This window comes from Rhinoraja longicauda, chromosome 6 (assembly GCF_053455715.1).
Source record: "Rhinoraja longicauda isolate Sanriku21f chromosome 6, sRhiLon1.1, whole genome shotgun sequence".
Taxonomy (NCBI): Eukaryota; Metazoa; Chordata; class Chondrichthyes; order Rajiformes; family Arhynchobatidae; genus Rhinoraja; species Rhinoraja longicauda.
The window spans coordinates 63,589,320-63,607,359 of record NC_135958.1 but is presented as its reverse complement, the minus strand read 5'-3'; the positions used below and the strand labels follow the sequence as shown (position 1 = coordinate 63,607,359).

General features: G+C 42.6%; 1 protein-coding gene across 1 annotated transcript in view; it reads right to left on the bottom strand.

The window, feature by feature from the left end:
• The window catches only part of tmem94 (transmembrane protein 94), an 89,111-nt gene that overhangs the window by 21,814 nt on the left and 49,257 nt on the right, over positions 1-18,040 (bottom strand). Inside the window, 8 exon segments of the mRNA XM_078401162.1 lie at positions 6,684-6,873; positions 8,647-8,755; positions 9,453-9,552; positions 10,078-10,193; positions 12,026-12,161; positions 14,363-14,544; positions 15,608-15,825; positions 16,787-16,889. Of these exon segments, the coding sequence (XP_078257288.1) occupies positions 6,684-6,873; positions 8,647-8,755; positions 9,453-9,552; positions 10,078-10,193; positions 12,026-12,161; positions 14,363-14,544; positions 15,608-15,825; positions 16,787-16,889 (1,154 nt within the window).

The following is an 18,040-nucleotide window of genomic DNA, read 5'->3' as shown; positions in this document are numbered from 1 at the left end:
CATTAGACACGTGTGGACTAATTGTAACGGGAAAGAGAATTAATAATGACACAAGGAGAGACATTTTTATACAGCACGTGGTTAGAACCTGGAATGCATTGCTTACAGATAGGGAGGAAGCAGGATCCACGATGGCCTTCAAGAGTGAATTACATAGATGATTGATGAGGATAAAGCATTGCAAGGCCACAAAGAGCTAGAGACAAAGGTGGTGCAACTGAGAGTTGTTCTGGTAGAACCAGTGCAAATATGATAGGCTGAATGGCCTCATCTGTTGTAGCCATTGTGAATTCCATAGAGTTTGAGACACCCTATTGGTTATAAAAATGTTACTGGTACTTGTTTTTTTCAGACTTGGTTCCAAAATTAACATCCTACTGCAGGAATTTAAAAATATCATCAATATATTTCTAGCTTTCCCTAGATTAATGATTGGCAGTCTCTGGGGAGGTACACAGCATAAACTGACTGGCAACAAGCCACCGAGATTGTATATAAATATCAGATTCAATTTGGTTCATCAGATGTCTTCTTGACAAATACTTCTCAAAGTGACATGAATATCTTTAACCTTGAAAATGCTGATCAGCCAAAATACCTCAGGATATATTTAGACAGAAGGCTGTGCTTAGGGGATCCCGTTACCAAATATCAGTGGGATCATCACTAGGACTGGCACCAATTCAGCAATAATCTTGGATAATGCAGTAAACAGTTCTTTAATCCAGTATGAATCTTGCATTGCATTGATGATAGGTGATAAAGCAGGTGTAGACTCTGCCCCAATTAGTATGCCATATTAAATAACTAGAACAGCCACCCAAATAGCTTCTTACATAAATCTTGATAGTGCTGTGATATTGCATTATAAAGACAAAGCCCAGGCCTGTTGCAGAATTAGCTGATCTCAACAGTTCTTTCAGAAGGAATTATGTCTATCCTCTAATTACCTCAACCAGGGATGGAAAGTTAGTTACAATTCTTGCCCCCATCTGGGACACTTGCTGTCCCCATGATGAAAGTCAAGAGTGGTGGGATCAGAATACAAACAGGATTGGGATTAATTATGGAAACACAAGGAACTGTAGATGCTGGTTTACAGAAAGACTACACAAAGCACTGGAGCAACGCAGTGAGTCAGGCAGCATCTCTGGAGGACATAAATAGGTGGCATTTCACACTGAAGAAAGGCCCTGAACCAAAATGTCACCTATCCATGTCCTCCAGAAATGCTGCCTGACCCGCTGAGTTCTTTGTAATGAACATATAATGAACACTTGTAATGAACAACTCGCACCTGATGCTCTGCAGTTGCGTCTATGCAATGCTGTTGCAGAGCACAGTTAAAAATGGTCACGGAACCATCCAATACAATACAATACAATACAATACAATATATCTTTATTGTCATTGTACCCAGGGGTACAACGAGATTGGGAATGCGCCTCCCATACGATGCAATAATTTAAGTAATTTAGACAACAGCAACCCAACGAAACGAAACAATTGTGACAGTTTTAGACAGGGTAAAGTGCAAGTTGATCTATGCGTTGTGGCCATCCGGCTCAGCAGGACCGGTTCATAGCAGCTATGGCCCTGGGGATGAAGCTGTTCCTGAGTCTGGAGGTGCGGGCGTAGAAGGCCTTGTATCGTCTGCCCGATGGAAGGAGTTCGACCAGACTGTTGCAGGGGTGTGAAGAGTCTTTGTGGATGCTGGTGGCTTTTCTGAGGCATCGTGTGTTGTAGATGCCCTCCAAGTCTGGTAGCTGTGTTCCGATGGCCCTCTGAGCTCTATGGACTACCCGCTGTAGAGCTTTCCTTTCTGCCTCCGTGCAGCTGAGGTACCACATAGGGATGCCATGCGTTAGGATGCTCTCTATGGTGCAGCGGTAGAAGGTCGTCAGCAGCTGTTGGGGTAGACCAGACTTTTTCAGTGTTCTTAAGTAGAACAGTCTTTGTTGTGCCTTCTTGACCAGCGCAGCAGTGTTATTGGACCATGTTAGGTCCTCCGAAATGTGAGTGCCCAGAAACTTGAAGCTGGACACTCTCTCCACACTGTCCCCGTTGATAGAGATCGGGGCATATTCCCCGTTATGTGACCTATGGAAGTTGATGATCAGCTCCTTGGTCTTGGTGGTATTTAGGGACAGGTTGTTATCCGAGCACCAGTCCGCCAGGTTCTGAATCTGAGTCCGTCAGCCAGCTGAATCTAAAGGCAGTGACAATATAAAAACCATGGAACCACCCAAATGGTTCTGTTTTAATTGCAATTCGAGTGTGAAACCCACTACCATATTAAATGGATGAGGCAAAGAGCAGAAATATGTTTACGGGGAAACTAGATAAGTGCAAGGAGGACAAAGTAATAGAAAATCGCTGATGCGATTAGCAGTGGGCCAAAGGTCGCATAAACGGCAACATAAACTTGCAGCTAAGTACAGCAAACAGCACTGTCAAACGTTGTTTACTAGCATGAAAGGTTTCACTGCAACATTTCTTTGATGCCTTCCAATGTGTTTATTTTGGAATTTAAGTGCTGCACTCTGGATTTAACTTCAGCACCCGTGGCAGTAAATGCAATGCTGCCATTTGATGCCATTTTACACATTTCTTGCTGAGATTATCGTGTCACAATTTTTTCAACGCTTGATCTTTGGCTGTTAAGGAGTCACATTCTTTCCACAAATGGATTAACCATTCAAGAATGATTGGTCCAGTTTTTTTTCCCTATTTTCTATTTTTAATCTCAACACATGTCAGGAGAACACAGCAGCTTCTACTCTTAATATGTAATGAATGTACGACACAGCATGTGAATTAATTAGAAAGTTGGATCATCAGAATCTGAGGAGACAATTCAGACAACTCTGACCTGCCACACTATGTAATCTGATACTGAGCGATTGGCACCTCAAAGTCATTTGACGGTTTTTATTTCACATCCCTTAAAACCTTAATCTCCCTCAGTCAAAAACCTCCAGTTGTCCCAGATTACAGTCATGCAGGGCAAGAAGTGGATGTGGAAGTCAGTGTCGTAGATTTCCATTATCATTGTGTGGATAGGTTTAAGGGGCTTATTGGCCTAATTCAGTTCCTCATGCAATAAATTTAAAATCATATCCTCCTATTATCAATAACTGCACCCAAAGATTTGGCCTATCCATTTGACACCCCTAAAACCTTAACCATGGACACAAAACACGCATACGCAAAATATAACATGATTAGATCACCCCACAATCTTATATTCTTGATCTCTTTTCGCAGTAATTATGACTCTTTAATGAAGAAAATCGACATTTACTCAAAAGCAAAATAGGGCACATCTGAAATAAAATACTGGAAATACTCAAGTTTGGCAGCATCAGCAGAGAGAAAATATTAATACTTTGGATCAATAACCTTTCATCAAAATTTGTGGTTTTTTAACCCCGTTTCTCTCTCCAAAGATGCTGTCTGAACCAAACTAAAAAAAGGTAAAAATGGAAAATGTTGAAAATATATAACCATATAACATATAACCATATAACAATTACAGCACGGAAACAGGCCCGTTTGGCCCTACCAGTCCACGCCGACCACTTTCTCTGACCTAGTCTCATCTATCTGCTCTCAGACCATAACCCTCCAATCCCCTCCCATCCATATACCTATCCAATTTACTCTTAAATAATAAAATCGAGCCTGCCTCCACCACTTCCACCGGAAGCTCATTCCACACAGCCACCACCCTCTGAGTAAAGAAGTTACCCCTCATGTTACCCCTAAACTTTTGTCCCTTAATTCTGAAGTTATGTCCCCTTGTTGGAATCTTCCCCACTCTCAAAGGGGAAAGCCTACCCACGTAAACTCTGTCCGTCCCTCTTAAAAGTTAAAAAACCTCTATCAAGTCCCCCCTCAACCTTCTACGCTCCAAAGAATAAAGACCCAACCTGTTCAACCTCTCTCTGTAGCTTAAGTGCTGAAACCCAGGCAACATTCTAGTAAATCTCCTCTGTACCCTCTCCATTTTGTCGACATCCTTCCTATAATTTGGCAACCAGAACTGCACACCATACTCCAGATTCGGCCTCACCAATGCCCTGTACAATTTCAACATTACATCCCAACTTCTATATTCGATGCTCTGATTTATAAAGGCAAGCATACCAAACGCCTTCTTCACCACCCTATCCACATGAGATTCCACCTTCAGGGAACAATGCACAGTTATTCCCAGATCCCTCTGTTCCACTGCATTCCTCAATTCCCTACCATTTACCCTGTACATCCTATTTTGATTTGTCTTACCAAAATGCAGCACCTCACACTTATCAGCATTAAACTCCATCTGCCATCTTTCAGCCCACCCTTCCAAAAGGCCCAAGTCTCTCTGTAGACTTTGAAAATCTACTTCATTATTAACTACACCACCTATCTTAGTATCACCTGCATACTTACTAATCCAATTTGCCACACCATCATCCAGATCATTAATGTAAATGACAAACAACAGTGGACCCAACACAGATCCTTGGGGTACTCCACTAGACACTGGCTTCCAACCTGACATACAGTTGTCAACCATTACCCTCTGGTATCTCCCATTCAGCCATTGTTGAATCCATCTTGCAACCTCACTATTAATACCCAACGATTTAACCTTCTTAATCAACCTTCCATGTGGAACCTTGTCAAATGCCTTACTGAAGTCCATATAGACAACATCCACAGCCTTGCCCTTATCAATTTCCCTGGTAACCTCTTCAAAAAATTCAAGAAGATTAGTCAAACATGACCTTCCAGGCACAAATTCATGTTGACTGTTTCTAATCAGGCCTTGTTTATCCATGTGATTATATATATTGTCCCTAAGTATCTTTTCCATTAATTTTCCCACCACAGACGTCAAACTAACAGGTCTATAATTGCTAGGTTTACTTTTAGAACCTTTTTTAAACAAAGGCACAACATGCGCAATGTGCCTATCTTCCGGCACCATCCGCGTTTCTAATGACATTTGAAATATTTCCGTCATAGCCCCTGCTATTTCTGCACTAACTTCCCTCAATGTCCTAGGGAATATCCTATCAGGACCTGGAGACTTATCAACTTTTATATTTTTCAAAAGTGTCCGTACCTCCTCTTCTTTGACCCTCATAATTTCCATCACTACTCTACTTGTTTCGCTTTATCACATAATTCAATATCCTTCTCCTCGGTGAATACCGAAGAAAAGAAATTGTTTAATATCTCCCCCATTTCTTCCGACTCAGCACATAGCTGTCCACTCTGACTCTCTAATGGACCAATTTTATCCCTCGCTATCCTTTTGCTATTGACATATCTGTAGAACCCCTTGGGGTTTACTTTTACATTACATTACTTTTACATTATTTGCCAAAGCAACCTCATATGTAGGTTATGTAGGTTAATTGGCTGGGTAAATGTAAAAATTGTCCCTAGTGGGTGTAGGATAGTGTTAATGTACGGGGATCACTGGGCGCCACGGACTTGGAGGGCAGAAAAGGCCTGTTTCCGGCTGTATATATATGATATGATATCTTTTTTTCGCTTTTCTAATTTCCTTCTTAAGATTCCTTTTACATTCTTTATATTCCTCAAGAACCTCATTTACTCCATGCCGCTTATATTTATTGTATATCTCCCTCTTTTTCCGAACCAAGTGTCCAATTTCCCTGGAAAACCACGGCTCTTTCAAATTATTATTCTTTCCTTTCCACCGAACAGGGACATAAAGACTCTGTACTCTCAAAATTTCACCTTTAAATATCCTCCATTTCTCTATTATATCCTTTTCATAAAACAAAATGTCCCATTTCACTCCTTTTAAATCCTTTCTCATCTCCTCAAAATTAGCCTTTCTCCAATCCAAAATCTCAACCCTTGGTCCAGATTTGACCTTCTCCATAATTATATTGAAACTAATGGCATTGTGATCACTAGACCCAAAGTGCTCCTCAACATATACCTCCATCACCTGACCCGTCTCATTTCCTAACAGGAGGTCCAACACTGCCCCTTCTCTGGTAGGTACCTCTACGTATTGCTGCAAAAAACAATCCTGCACACATTTTACAAACTCCAAACCATCCAGCCCTTTAACAGAATGTGATTCCCAGTCTATGTACGGAAAATTGAAATCACCCACAATCACTACTCTGTGCTTACTACTAATATCTGCTATCTCCTTACATATTTGCTCTTCCAATTCTCGTTCCCTATTTGGCGGTCTATAATACACCCATATCATAGTCATTTTCTCGGTCTGTCACCCTTCTTGCCCAGAGAAAGGTGTAATCTCAGAGAAGACGCATACACCATCAGCAGCACCTTTAATACAGCGAATGTGCTGTGTCGGCGCCTTTCGGAAAAGATTAGATTTCATGTGAATAGAAGACAGCATAAAGTCTCAAAAAGGAAGAAAAATATTGCAAAAGTATTTTTTTTGATATCCCAACGCTAATCTACTTTATAACGGCGCCTCAGAGAAAGGAGTTGTTCGTAATTAAAACATGTAAATTGCATCATAGGAAGTGGGTGGCAGGAAAATAAAAGTACACCATAATTCAGAATTCAAGTCAGTGAATACGAGTACCCAAGGCAAATGACCCGGAGAGGGAGTGGGGTTGGAACTGACAGTTTAAGGGGGATTATATTGCAACTTGATCAAACACGTCTACCTGTTCAATGAGCTTGATGATGCTGGTGCTTTCCTCCTGGTGAAAGGAAATGGAACATGGCAGGCTGTTCAAGAGGCTGGATAACTGCAGAGGGGAAAGCTCATCGGAATCAAATGAAACATTTGCACTGGTGGCGTAGCCAAAGGTCTCCCAGGAGCAGCGGTATGGGTAGAGTGGATCCATTGCAACACTGTCAATAAAATAAAAAATCACAAATGAACACCAAATATTTTTAAAAGATTACCCAATTGGTTGTTCTCACATCTGCCACACGGTAATTCACCACAAATCACTCGTCACAATAGGTCAATTTACTTCCCTCACCTGTTGGCTGGTACTTACTGAGTAATTCGAAGATAGTTTACAATGCTGCTAAAAAAAAGAACATTGAAGAACATTGCAAGTTCCCCATTTGGCAGAATTTGTTAGGTGTATCCCATCAAGCCTTGGAGACTTTTCCACCCTAATGGTCATCCAGAGATGAAAATGTCCTTAACCAGTATGTGGATAGTCCAACTCATGGAGGGGCCATACTGGGCCTTGTATTGGGAAACAAACCTGGCCAGGTGACTGGTTTTACGGAGATAGTGATCACAACTCCGTAAGATTGTTTTGAATAGGGACAGTTCAGGATGTCGGGAGAAGGTTTTTACTTGGGGCAAAGCAGATTACAATGTCATTAGGTAGGAGTTAGGCAGCGTAGATCGGGGGCAGTTGTTATTGGGCAAATCCACAGAGTCAGTGGATCAAAGTGCAAGGTCAGTGTGTTCCAGTAAGGAGGAGAGATTGTAAAATTGGTCAGGATGGAAAAGGAAGCGCATGCCAGGTTTAAGAAGGTGGCATCAGACAGGGCATATGAGGAATATAAAGCAAGAGGGAAATAACTCAAGCGGGTTTATTAGAAGGGCCAGAAGGGGCCATTAAATACAATTTGCCAGTCGGATTAAGGAAAATCCAAGGATTTTAATACACATGTTAAAAGCAAGAGGGTGACCAGGGAGAAGGAAGGACCACTCAAGGATAAAGGATGGTATCTATGCTTAGCGTCGTCGTAGGATGTAGACGAGGGCTAAATCGGTACTTTGCATCGTATTCACCAAGATGAACTTGGAGGACAATGAGATCAGTGTGGATAATACTACTTCAATCCAATCAGTTATTCATAAATCCATTCCTCCTTTTCAGTCGCAATGGAAAAATCAGTGTTCAAATATTGCAATTTATAAATTCACAAGCAATTGATGCATTATACTTCAGAGAAATTTTGAAGTTAACGTTCAATGATGATTAAATTATTCACCAAGGTCTATCATTATGCAGAGTCAGCTCAGATTATTGCACTCCAGCTTCCAAATTAGAAGTTGTGGGGCCAAGACTCAATGATGGAATATTGACATTGACTCTGATATATTGAATGTTGGAGTATCAGAGAAGCCAACATTCGCACAACATTGGAGGAAAAATGTTCTTTTTAGTTGGGTGTCTGCAAGAGATCCTCTAGCACTTGTGCATTTGCACCATCATTTCCTCAAAACAATGATCAATTATTCTGTAAATGTTTATCTGAATGTAAACTGTAATGGTTGTACTTAAACTTTCAATTTCTACATAACATTATCTCTCTCAAAATAGCTGTGGGAAGTAGGCAATATTAAGATTGAGACGTGTTCTTGGTGGCCAAGTCATCATCCCATACTTGAGCTCTTCTGCACTTGCTAGAAAGAGGACAGAAGACTCGTGGAGTAGACACAGGAATGTATTTTAAATTCCAAAACGTAACCTATTCCTTTTCTCCAGAGATGCTGCCTGACCTGCTGAGTTACTCCGATCATTTTGTGTCCTTCTGCTTTGCCAAATCTCCTTTGACTCTTGCTCAGGACTAGATCCTTTACACTTAATGTGTGCAAATACTGACTGGTCCAGAAATAGAGCGCACGAAATGAGAGGCAAATAGAATCCTCACCCAATGTCACTCTGTAGGAAAAGACAGTTGTTTCGGAAGTTGGCAGAGCTTCCCAGGCAGCAGATCACCTCTCCATGTTCTTGCATGATCTTCATCATCTCGCACATTGCTGGGGAAAGAACAGTTTAGGTCTAAAGGAAAACTTCAGAACTGCACAATAAAGAGAGTTCCTACATGCTGCAACCACAATGCAATCAAAACTCTTGCACTCGCTCACCCAACCTTTGCATTTTTTTCCCAGGACTTCCAAACCACAAATCTTAAACTGAATTCTGCTGATTTAAAAAAAAATTTTTTTTGTTCCTTTCACCTCCACTCCTCCGCCACCCATTAAGCTTGGAGGAATCAGATGTTGCAATGACTTTCCACAGAATCAAAAATAGCTACCGGTTTACATAGCACGGCGGTGCAGCGGTAGAGTTGCTGCCCTACAGCACCAGAGACCCGAGTTCGATCCTGACTACGGGTGCTGTCTGTACGGAGTTTGTACGTTCTCTCCGTGACCGCATGGGATTTCTCTGGATGCTCCGGTTCCCTCCCACATTTCAAAGACAGGTTTGTAGGTTAATTGGCTTCAGTAAGAATTGTAAATTGTTCCGTGTGTAGGATAAAACTAGTGTATGGGGTGATCGTTGGTCACTGCAGACTTGGTGGGCCAAATCCACAATTCACTGTGCATAAAAGCAATTTTTCCCATGAATTTTATTTTGCCAAATAATTTGACTCAGTGCCCTTAGGTTATCAGTTCAGAGGAGCATCACATATTAATTACTATGGTTAAGAGTACACTGCAGATGATCACTTACTGTCCTGAGTGCAGTCGGTGAACAGAGGGACCAGTAAAGGCACATTATCAATGTTCTGAAGATGTGGTCGAACTTGGTTGATTCCTCGTGGCAGTTTAGCCTAAAGGTAAGGTAGGGTTTAATTTCCATTACTGCAAGAGAAAAATTAAAAATACATGTAATAATGGCATATGCTGGCTATATTGGACCCATCCAAAGCATGGTTCAAAATGACAGGTTACCAATACGCCTTCATGTGCCAGTTATATTGAACTCCACTAGCTAGTGTTTCTGTGGGACATTTTACTTTACTAAATGCCACATTGCTTGTTGCTGTCTTTGCTAAAATTGCGCTGTGCAATTTCCTTAAAAATGATATCCTTGGATTCAAATCTCATGATTAACAAGAAACATTAGAAGGTCTCTGACCTTGTAGCATTCTTCGATAATAAATATTTAATTGTTGCAGATTAATGACCATTTCAAGAACATGCTTTATTTTCACTTTTTTTTTTACATATCCACATAACATATTTTCACATTTGTTCTAACCATGTGAGGCAAAGGGTTCAATGCAAATCTCAGTTTTTATAATGGAAATAGTCCACAAATTCAGCAGTGATCCATCACAAAGCCTCCAGCTTACCCTGTTATGATCTTCCAAAAGGCTGGGCACATCACTGTCCGTTGGCTGGAAGCTAATGAGATCAGAGTGTCTCTCTTCATCCACTAGTAATGCTCCCTCTGCATCATCCTTTGAATCTAAAAAGGTCAATGGTTATGATAACATTCAGCGGGGTTCAATTATTTCTCCTGACTTGAAGGAATAGAACAAACCAACTAACAGGCAAAGTTCATTCTGTGTAGCCTGTTATACAGTACAAAATATTTTGCAAGTTCAAGGTAGCTCAGTCCCACAATATTAAAGGCCATCGGAATTTAAGCAGTGGAGTCATATAGTTGATCATTAATTCATGCTGCCTTTAAAATAATGCAATTTTTGATCGTACAAAGATGTAAAGAATTGCTTTAAACATCAGTTCAAAGACAACAGATTTATTTTGACTGCTCTCTGTAACGTATCACAAGAGAATGATAAGTTGATGGAAGAGGAGCAATGATGGGTCCCTTGAAGACAGAAACAGGTGAATTTATTACGGGGAACAAGGAAACGGCAGACGAGTTGAATAGATACTTTGGATCTGTCTTCACTAAGGAAGACACAATCTCCCAGATGTACTAGTGGCCAGAGGATCTAGGGTGACGGAGCAACTGAAGGAAATTCACATTAGGCAGGAAATGGTATTGGATAGACTGATGGGACTGAAGGCTGATAAATCCCCAGGGCCTGATGTTCTGCATCCCAGGGTACATAAGGAGGTGGCTCTCAAAATTGTGGACGCATTGGTGATCATTTTCCAACGTTCTACACATTCAGGATCAGTTCCTGTGGATTGGAGGGTAGCTAATGTTATCCCACTTTTTAAGAAAGGAGGGAGAGAGAAAACAGGGAATTATAGACCAGTTAGCCTGACATCGGTGGTGGGGAAGATGCTGGAGTCAATTATCATATCATATCATATCATATATATACAGCCGGAAACAGGCCTTTTCGGCCCTCCAAGTCCGTGCCGCCCAGTGATCCCCGTACATTAACACTATCCTACACCCACTAGGGACAATTTTTTACATCTACCCAGCCAATTAACCTACATACCTGTACGTCTTTGGAGTGTGGGAGGAAACCGAAGATCTCGGAGAAAACCCACGCAGGTCACGGGGAGAACGTACAAACTCCTTACAGTGCAGCACCCGTAGTCAGGATCAAACCTGAGTCTCCGGCGCTGCATTCGCTGTAAAGCAGCAACTCTACCGCTGCGCTACCGTGCCGCCCATAAAAGAAGAAATTGTGGCACACGAGACCACACCAGGAGTATTGTGTGCAGTTTTGGTCTCTAAATTTAAGGACATTCCTGCTATTGAGGGAGTGCAACGTAGGTTCACGATGTTAATTCCCGGGATGGCGGGACTGTCATATGTTGAAAGAATGGAGCGACTGGGCTTGTGTACACTGGAATTTAGAAGGATGAGAGGGGATCTTATTGAACATATAAAATTATTAAGGGATTGGACATGCTAGAGGCAGAAAACCTGTTCCCGATGTTGGGGAGTGCAAAACCAGGGGCCACAATTTAAGAATAAGGGGTAGGCCATTTAGAACAGAGATGAGGAATAACATTTTCACCCAGAGTTGTGAATCTGTGGAATTCACTGCCTCAGAAGGCAGTGGAGGCCGATTCTCTGGATGCTTTCAAGAGAGAGTTCGATAGAGCTCTTAAAGATAGCAGGGTCAAGGGATATGGGGAGAAGGCAGGAACGAGGTACTGATTGTGGATGATCAGCAATGATCACAGTGATGGCTCGAAGGGCCAAGTGGCCTACTCCTGCACCTATTGTCTATTGATGGACAAGTAGAATAAGAATTATACACATGTGCAATTTGTACACTGAGATTTTATAGTGGATACCATGTTCTGCCCATATCACACTTATTTTACACAAGCTTCAGTAGAAAGTAGTAAAAGGTTCCCTACCCAGAAGGTCTTCATGCAGAGAGCCTGCATGGCTTGGGCTGGACTGTGGAATCTCAGAACCTGAGCCTCCACTGTACGGCAGCAGAGAGATGTGACAGTTCCAGCCTGTTTCTAATCCCATCTTTTCTGCAAATACCTGGACAAAAGAAGACATGATTAGAAACTAAGTGAGTGCTCAGTTGCATTCCCTTATATGAGAAGCTTTCCAAGGTAAGCACAGCATAAAGTATTTATTAGTCGTGTCATCAGGTGCAAGAGGACATTTCCCCCCCACACATTCATAGATATGAAAGCTTTAGGAATATAGAAAAGGTATAGGAAGGGTTTATAATAATAATAATAATAATCCATTTATTTTATATAGCGCCTTATCACATGCTCAAAGCGCTTTACAAAAACAATTAACATAGAAACAAACAGACAAACAATCCTGACGGAAAAGCGGCGAATACTCAACGCCAGCGTCCTCTCACGTCAGGGTCCGGCAGTAGACATTAAAAAGCACAGGACACACAGATACAATTTTTTACACAAAACAGCCATCACAGTGATTGCTCTAGGCATACCCTCACTGTGATGGAAGGCAAAGTCTTATCTCCTCCTCATTCTTCTCCCGTGGTGCCACGAGGTGATCGAGGCTCCCAACTTTTTGAAGCCCCCACCGGGCGATGGAAAGTCCCAGGGCCGAGCCGAGCAGGCCGATGAAAGTCCTGAGCCCCCACCGGGCGATGGAAAGTCCCAGGGCCGAGCCGAGCAGGCCGATGAAAGTCCTGAGCCCCCACCGGGCAATGGAAAGTGCTGCGGCCGGGCCACGCAGGGCGATGAAGGGCCTGCGAGCAGGTCGATCGTACTTCGCGCTTCAGGGCGGTCGAAGCTGCTACGGCTGGAGCTCCCAAAAGCCGGTCACCAGCCAGGGACCTGCGAACTCCCGATGTTGCGGTCTGCAGGGCCCACGGCCGAAGCCTCCGAGATGGTAAGTCCAGGCCCTGCGACCGGAGTCTTTGAGGTCGATCCCAGCTGGAGGCCGCCGACTCCACGATGTTAGGCCGTAGCGCGAACGGAGATACGACACGGTAAAGGTCGCATCTCCGTTGAGGAGGAGATTTGAAAAAAAGGTTTCCCCCAACCCCCCCACCACCCCCCTACATACACAGAATTAAAAATAAAACAAAACGTACATTTATCAACGACAATGACAGAAAAACAAAAAAAAACAGAGAGACTGCCGGTGAGCCACAGCTGCAGAACACAGCCACGCCCCCTTTAGAGGGGTATAGGCCAAACGTGGGCAGGTGGGACCCATGTAGATGGGACATCGTGCTTGGCATGGGCAACTTGCACCAAAGGGTCTGTTTCCATGCCATATGACTGACTCTATATGTGGAGATTTATACATGCAAATATAATTACAACACTGTGAAATACTGGAACAAAAGTCATGCCTGCATTGAATGCCTTTTATCACGAGAGTATCCTCAAAAACTTTGCAATCACTTAAACATTGAAAGTTTAATCTGGCTGATAAGTTTCATATAGTAACATCAAATGAAAAAATGTAGCACATAAAATATTTCTGATGTTAGACGACCAAAATTAGGTCATGCTCGGCACTTGAGTGGCGAGAATGTTATTTGCCACCTATCAGTTCAGGCCTGGATATTGTCCAGGTCATACTGTATTTGGGTGTGGACAGTTTCCTCATCTGAGGTGGCATGAATAGTGTTGAACGTGCAACCATCAGCTAACATCCCTACTTCGGATCTTATGATTGAATTCGGAAGTTATCTTGCTTTTTGGTTCCACAACGCTCAATTGGCAATTAAATGCTGGCTCAGCGTGCAATGGCCACATCCCTTGAATGTGGATTAGACTCGATGGGCCGAATGGTGTGATTCACCCCCTATGACTTATGAATGAACAATTAAAGAAAAGGAAATATCATTAACAGGTGAATGAATGCAACTCCTGGTCTTGGAAGAGATCAGGAGCCTGCAGGTATTGACAATGCAAGTCAGTTTTTTTCTTTCAAACTGCAAATGTGGAAACACCATGTCATAAAGCATTAAAAAAAAACTTTGAAACGGTTCCTTTCTATTGCACTGAAATTTTTTAGTAGCGGTCAGGTATTTGCACTCAATTCTCTACGACCGGTTCGATCTCGCAAAATCTGTACAAAATAATAGCTGAGTCTGTGTTACAATAATGCTTACATTCTTGCCTGAGTCATTAAAATATAAATGCGGAATGCCAAATGACATCAATTATAGCACAGCTAGCCATCTGAGATAATATTAGGCTTCAGGCCAAAACAGCAGAATCCAAAATTAGAAACGGTACCTTGCTTTTTAACTCATCTTCCAGGGAGAAGTAGACGAACCTGATGCATGCATTCACAAGGCTGTCGATTAGCCTAACTATGTCCAGCCGAGCTTGATATTGAGAGGAGACCATTCCTATGAAGATCTGTCCACTCAAACCTTGGATGCAGTCTTCCTTCTCCATCACTTCCACTATTCCCTCTGAAACAAGTAATGACTAGTAAAACATCATTTAAAAAAAACCTGATCAATAAATTCCATATTTTATGGATAAATCCCCTTAATTGAGATAGTGCAGGTTCTTTGTTGATAGATTGCAGGGTAGATACAAGGTGTAGAATTACTTGAAAGGATTGAGTTCGATAGTAATTCTCCAAAGGATATTGGATAAATATTTGGAAGGAAGAAATGTGCAGGGAAAGGAGCAGTAGGGCGTGCTTGTGAAGAGTTCTTTCGAAAGAAATCAACGGTTAAAAGGCCTACTTCGGTGCCTAAAGTCTGGCATGAGCTCGACCACGACTGCAATCGGCAGAGGATTGTGGATGTATGCAAAAATTGAATTTTACTGTACCTAGGTACATGCGACAATAAATTACCATTGAACCATTGGGATGTAGCCCAGTCCATCACAGACCAGCCTCCCCACCATCAACTCCATCTACACTTCAGCTGCCTTGGCTGTTCAGCTGCCTTGGCTGTCCAGCCAACATAGTCAATAACCATTTAACCTTGCTCATTCCCTCTTCTCCCTTCAGGCAGAAGATAAAAAAAGATTGAAAGCACATACCACTGGATTCAGGTGGAGTGCCTTCCCTGCTGTTATCAGACTACCGAACAGTCATCCAATAAGCTAGGGTGCAGTCCCTATCTTCCAACCTACCTATAAAATGACTGGACATACCTGGACGGTAGTGCAACCTATTCCTCAGAAACCCTGTAATCATTGTTAATGACCCCGCCCCCTCCCCTGACATCAGTCTGAAGAAGGGTCTCGACCCAAAACGTCACCCATTCCTTCTCTCCAGAGATGCCGCCTGACCCGCTGAGTTACTCCAGCATTTTGTGTCTATCATTGTTAATGTGGCAAGGAGGAGAAAATAGTATGTTGCACCATAAAAGAAACATTAATGTGCCATTAAAAAGGCTAACAAGTCTCAAGGCTTGAACTGGCACTGGTACCAATGCAGAAGGAAGAAACAAAATCTCTTTCACTACCACATGCACTACAAATAAAGACATTTAATTTTGGGAAAGCCAAAATTACCATCAGAGCTCCAGCTGTTCCGTCTGCTGCCATGTTTAATGGGTGTGGTTCCCGGTAAATCATAACAGGTGAAGATGGCATTCTGACCCGGCACCTGGACCAACTCGATGCATTTCCCGTTCAACTCAGAGGATAAGGTGCAGTGCATCGGCTTGTAAGCAAAAGCTGAACAGTATCCTGAGAGACATGTTCGTTGGTAGAAATCTAGCACTTTTTTCCTACGGCAAAATGAGGGGAAGACATTTACAAAATAGTGTACTGCAAAGTCGTATACCCTTAACCAAATAGCAACAATTGTTTTCAGAAAGTGCATGTAAACCTTTCCTATCCATGTAACTGTCCAAATGTCTTTTAAATGTTATTTATAGTACTTGCCTTAACTACCCCCTCTGGCAGTTCCATATATCCACCACCCTCAGATTGCCTCTTATATCTTTCCCCTCTTTCCTTAAACCCATGTCCTCTGATTATTGATTCCCCAACTCTGCGTAAAAGACTGTGCATTCACCTTCATGATCCTATACACCTCTAAGATCACCCTTCATCCTCCTGCGCTCCAAGGAATAAAGTCAAAGCCTACTCAACCTCTCCCCTTAGCGCAGGCCCCCAATTCCCGGCAACATCCTCGTAAATCTTCTCTGCACTCTTTCCAGCTTAACAACATCCTTCCTGTAGCCGGGTGACCAAAACTGAACACAATACACCAAATGTAGCATCACAACATTAACATAAATGCAAAGTGATTCTGTATAATCCTTGATTTGCTCAAATGTTCTGCTATCACTTCCGAAATATCATTTCCCTTACTAATGTCAGGCCATGAGTTTGCAGTTGGCAATTTACCTCCTTCCTGCTTTCTGAAATAATGAGGTTACATTTGCTACCTTCATACCTGTTTAAATTATTCTAGAATTTATGGAGTTTTGGAAGAATACAATGTGGCATGCATCATTTCCATTGCCAACTGCTTCAAAACACAACAAATATAGGTCTTCAGGTCCTGGGAATTTATTGGATTGCAGTCCCATTGATTTCTCCTTTTTTTACTAATGATGGTTTATGTTAACTCTTCATTCACTCCAGATCAAGTGTTCTCCAGTATTTCTGAGAAGCTCTGCGACTTCTTTGGTGAAGACAAATAATTGCTTAATTTCTCTATCAGGTCTGGGAGGAACAAACCTGTCGGAGCCAGAGAGGGGGTAAATATCTGCACCATCCCAGAAATCTGTGCAGGCCTCTAGGATGACATCAGCTGTGCCGTGAGATAACATCTGCACACTATCTATGAAAATAGAAAAGAACACAGTAAAATCTATATATTACTAAAACTCTCATCTTGTTTGTTCCCCTCTTCCTGTATGTTTGTTTGTCCCGTATGTTTCTTTGTGCCGTTTTCATCCAAAAAAAAACGGTACACGATAGCGCGACAGTTTTAGGCCCACCCTACTCACCATTCCCCCGCGGTCTCAATAAATCGACTTTTGTTAGTTTTTAACAACAATTTACCTAACTTTAATAAATGCGCTCTCACCCCCCCCCCCCGCGCTCTCCCTCCCTCCCCCCCCGTGCGGCATGCCCCACGCCTGACCTTCCTCCCGTCGTGCAGCGCGGCGGCAGAGGCTCCAAAAATATGGGCGTCGCCGCAGTGTTGTGTCTAGGGTATGGCAGGTATGGCACGTGCACTGGGCGCCACTTGAAGGGGGGCGCCACAGAACAGTTTCTATTAAAGTCAGACAAGCCATCCTCGGATAGTGAAAAAAAATTCTTCAGATGTATGATCTGTCTTTGATTATCATGAGTGAGAAGCACTAGGATAGCCAGATAACTTCCTTCAATTTAGTGGAATGCCTTCAACTTGTACAATGGTACAATTATTCACACTATTGAGTCACGCCAAAATATTGCAGACTACAAGACTACCATAGCTACAAGAGTATTACAGCGTTTCTGATTCCGGCTCAATCTCTAAAAGTGATCGGTATATTGATTCCAAAAATCAGTTCTTGGCCGATTCCATTAGACCAGCTGCAGTCTCCTATTCATCTACTATCTAAACCCGCATTCCGCTACCACATGACTTCACTCTCCCTTTCGGCCTGAGTCCACTCAGCGCTATTATCCGATTCCATTATCTCTTCTTGCATTATGTGCAAACAGATACCCCCGTACAAACGAGTCAGAGACCATCTCAACTACGACCCAATCCCCGTTCCCTCAAGGCCTTGCTACGCTCTTCTCTGACATGTTCCATCATTTCCCGCCGTTCAGCCCAGTTTTCTTCGGCCATTTGCCAATGTGACCAAATTCCTCTCTCCTTTGCTGCCTGTTGACATTCCTTGCCCACCTATCGTCATTTCCTCTATCACATCCTATATCAGATTCTTCTATGCTCCAATTTGACTACGGACCATGATCTCTGCCGGGCTTCCCAGC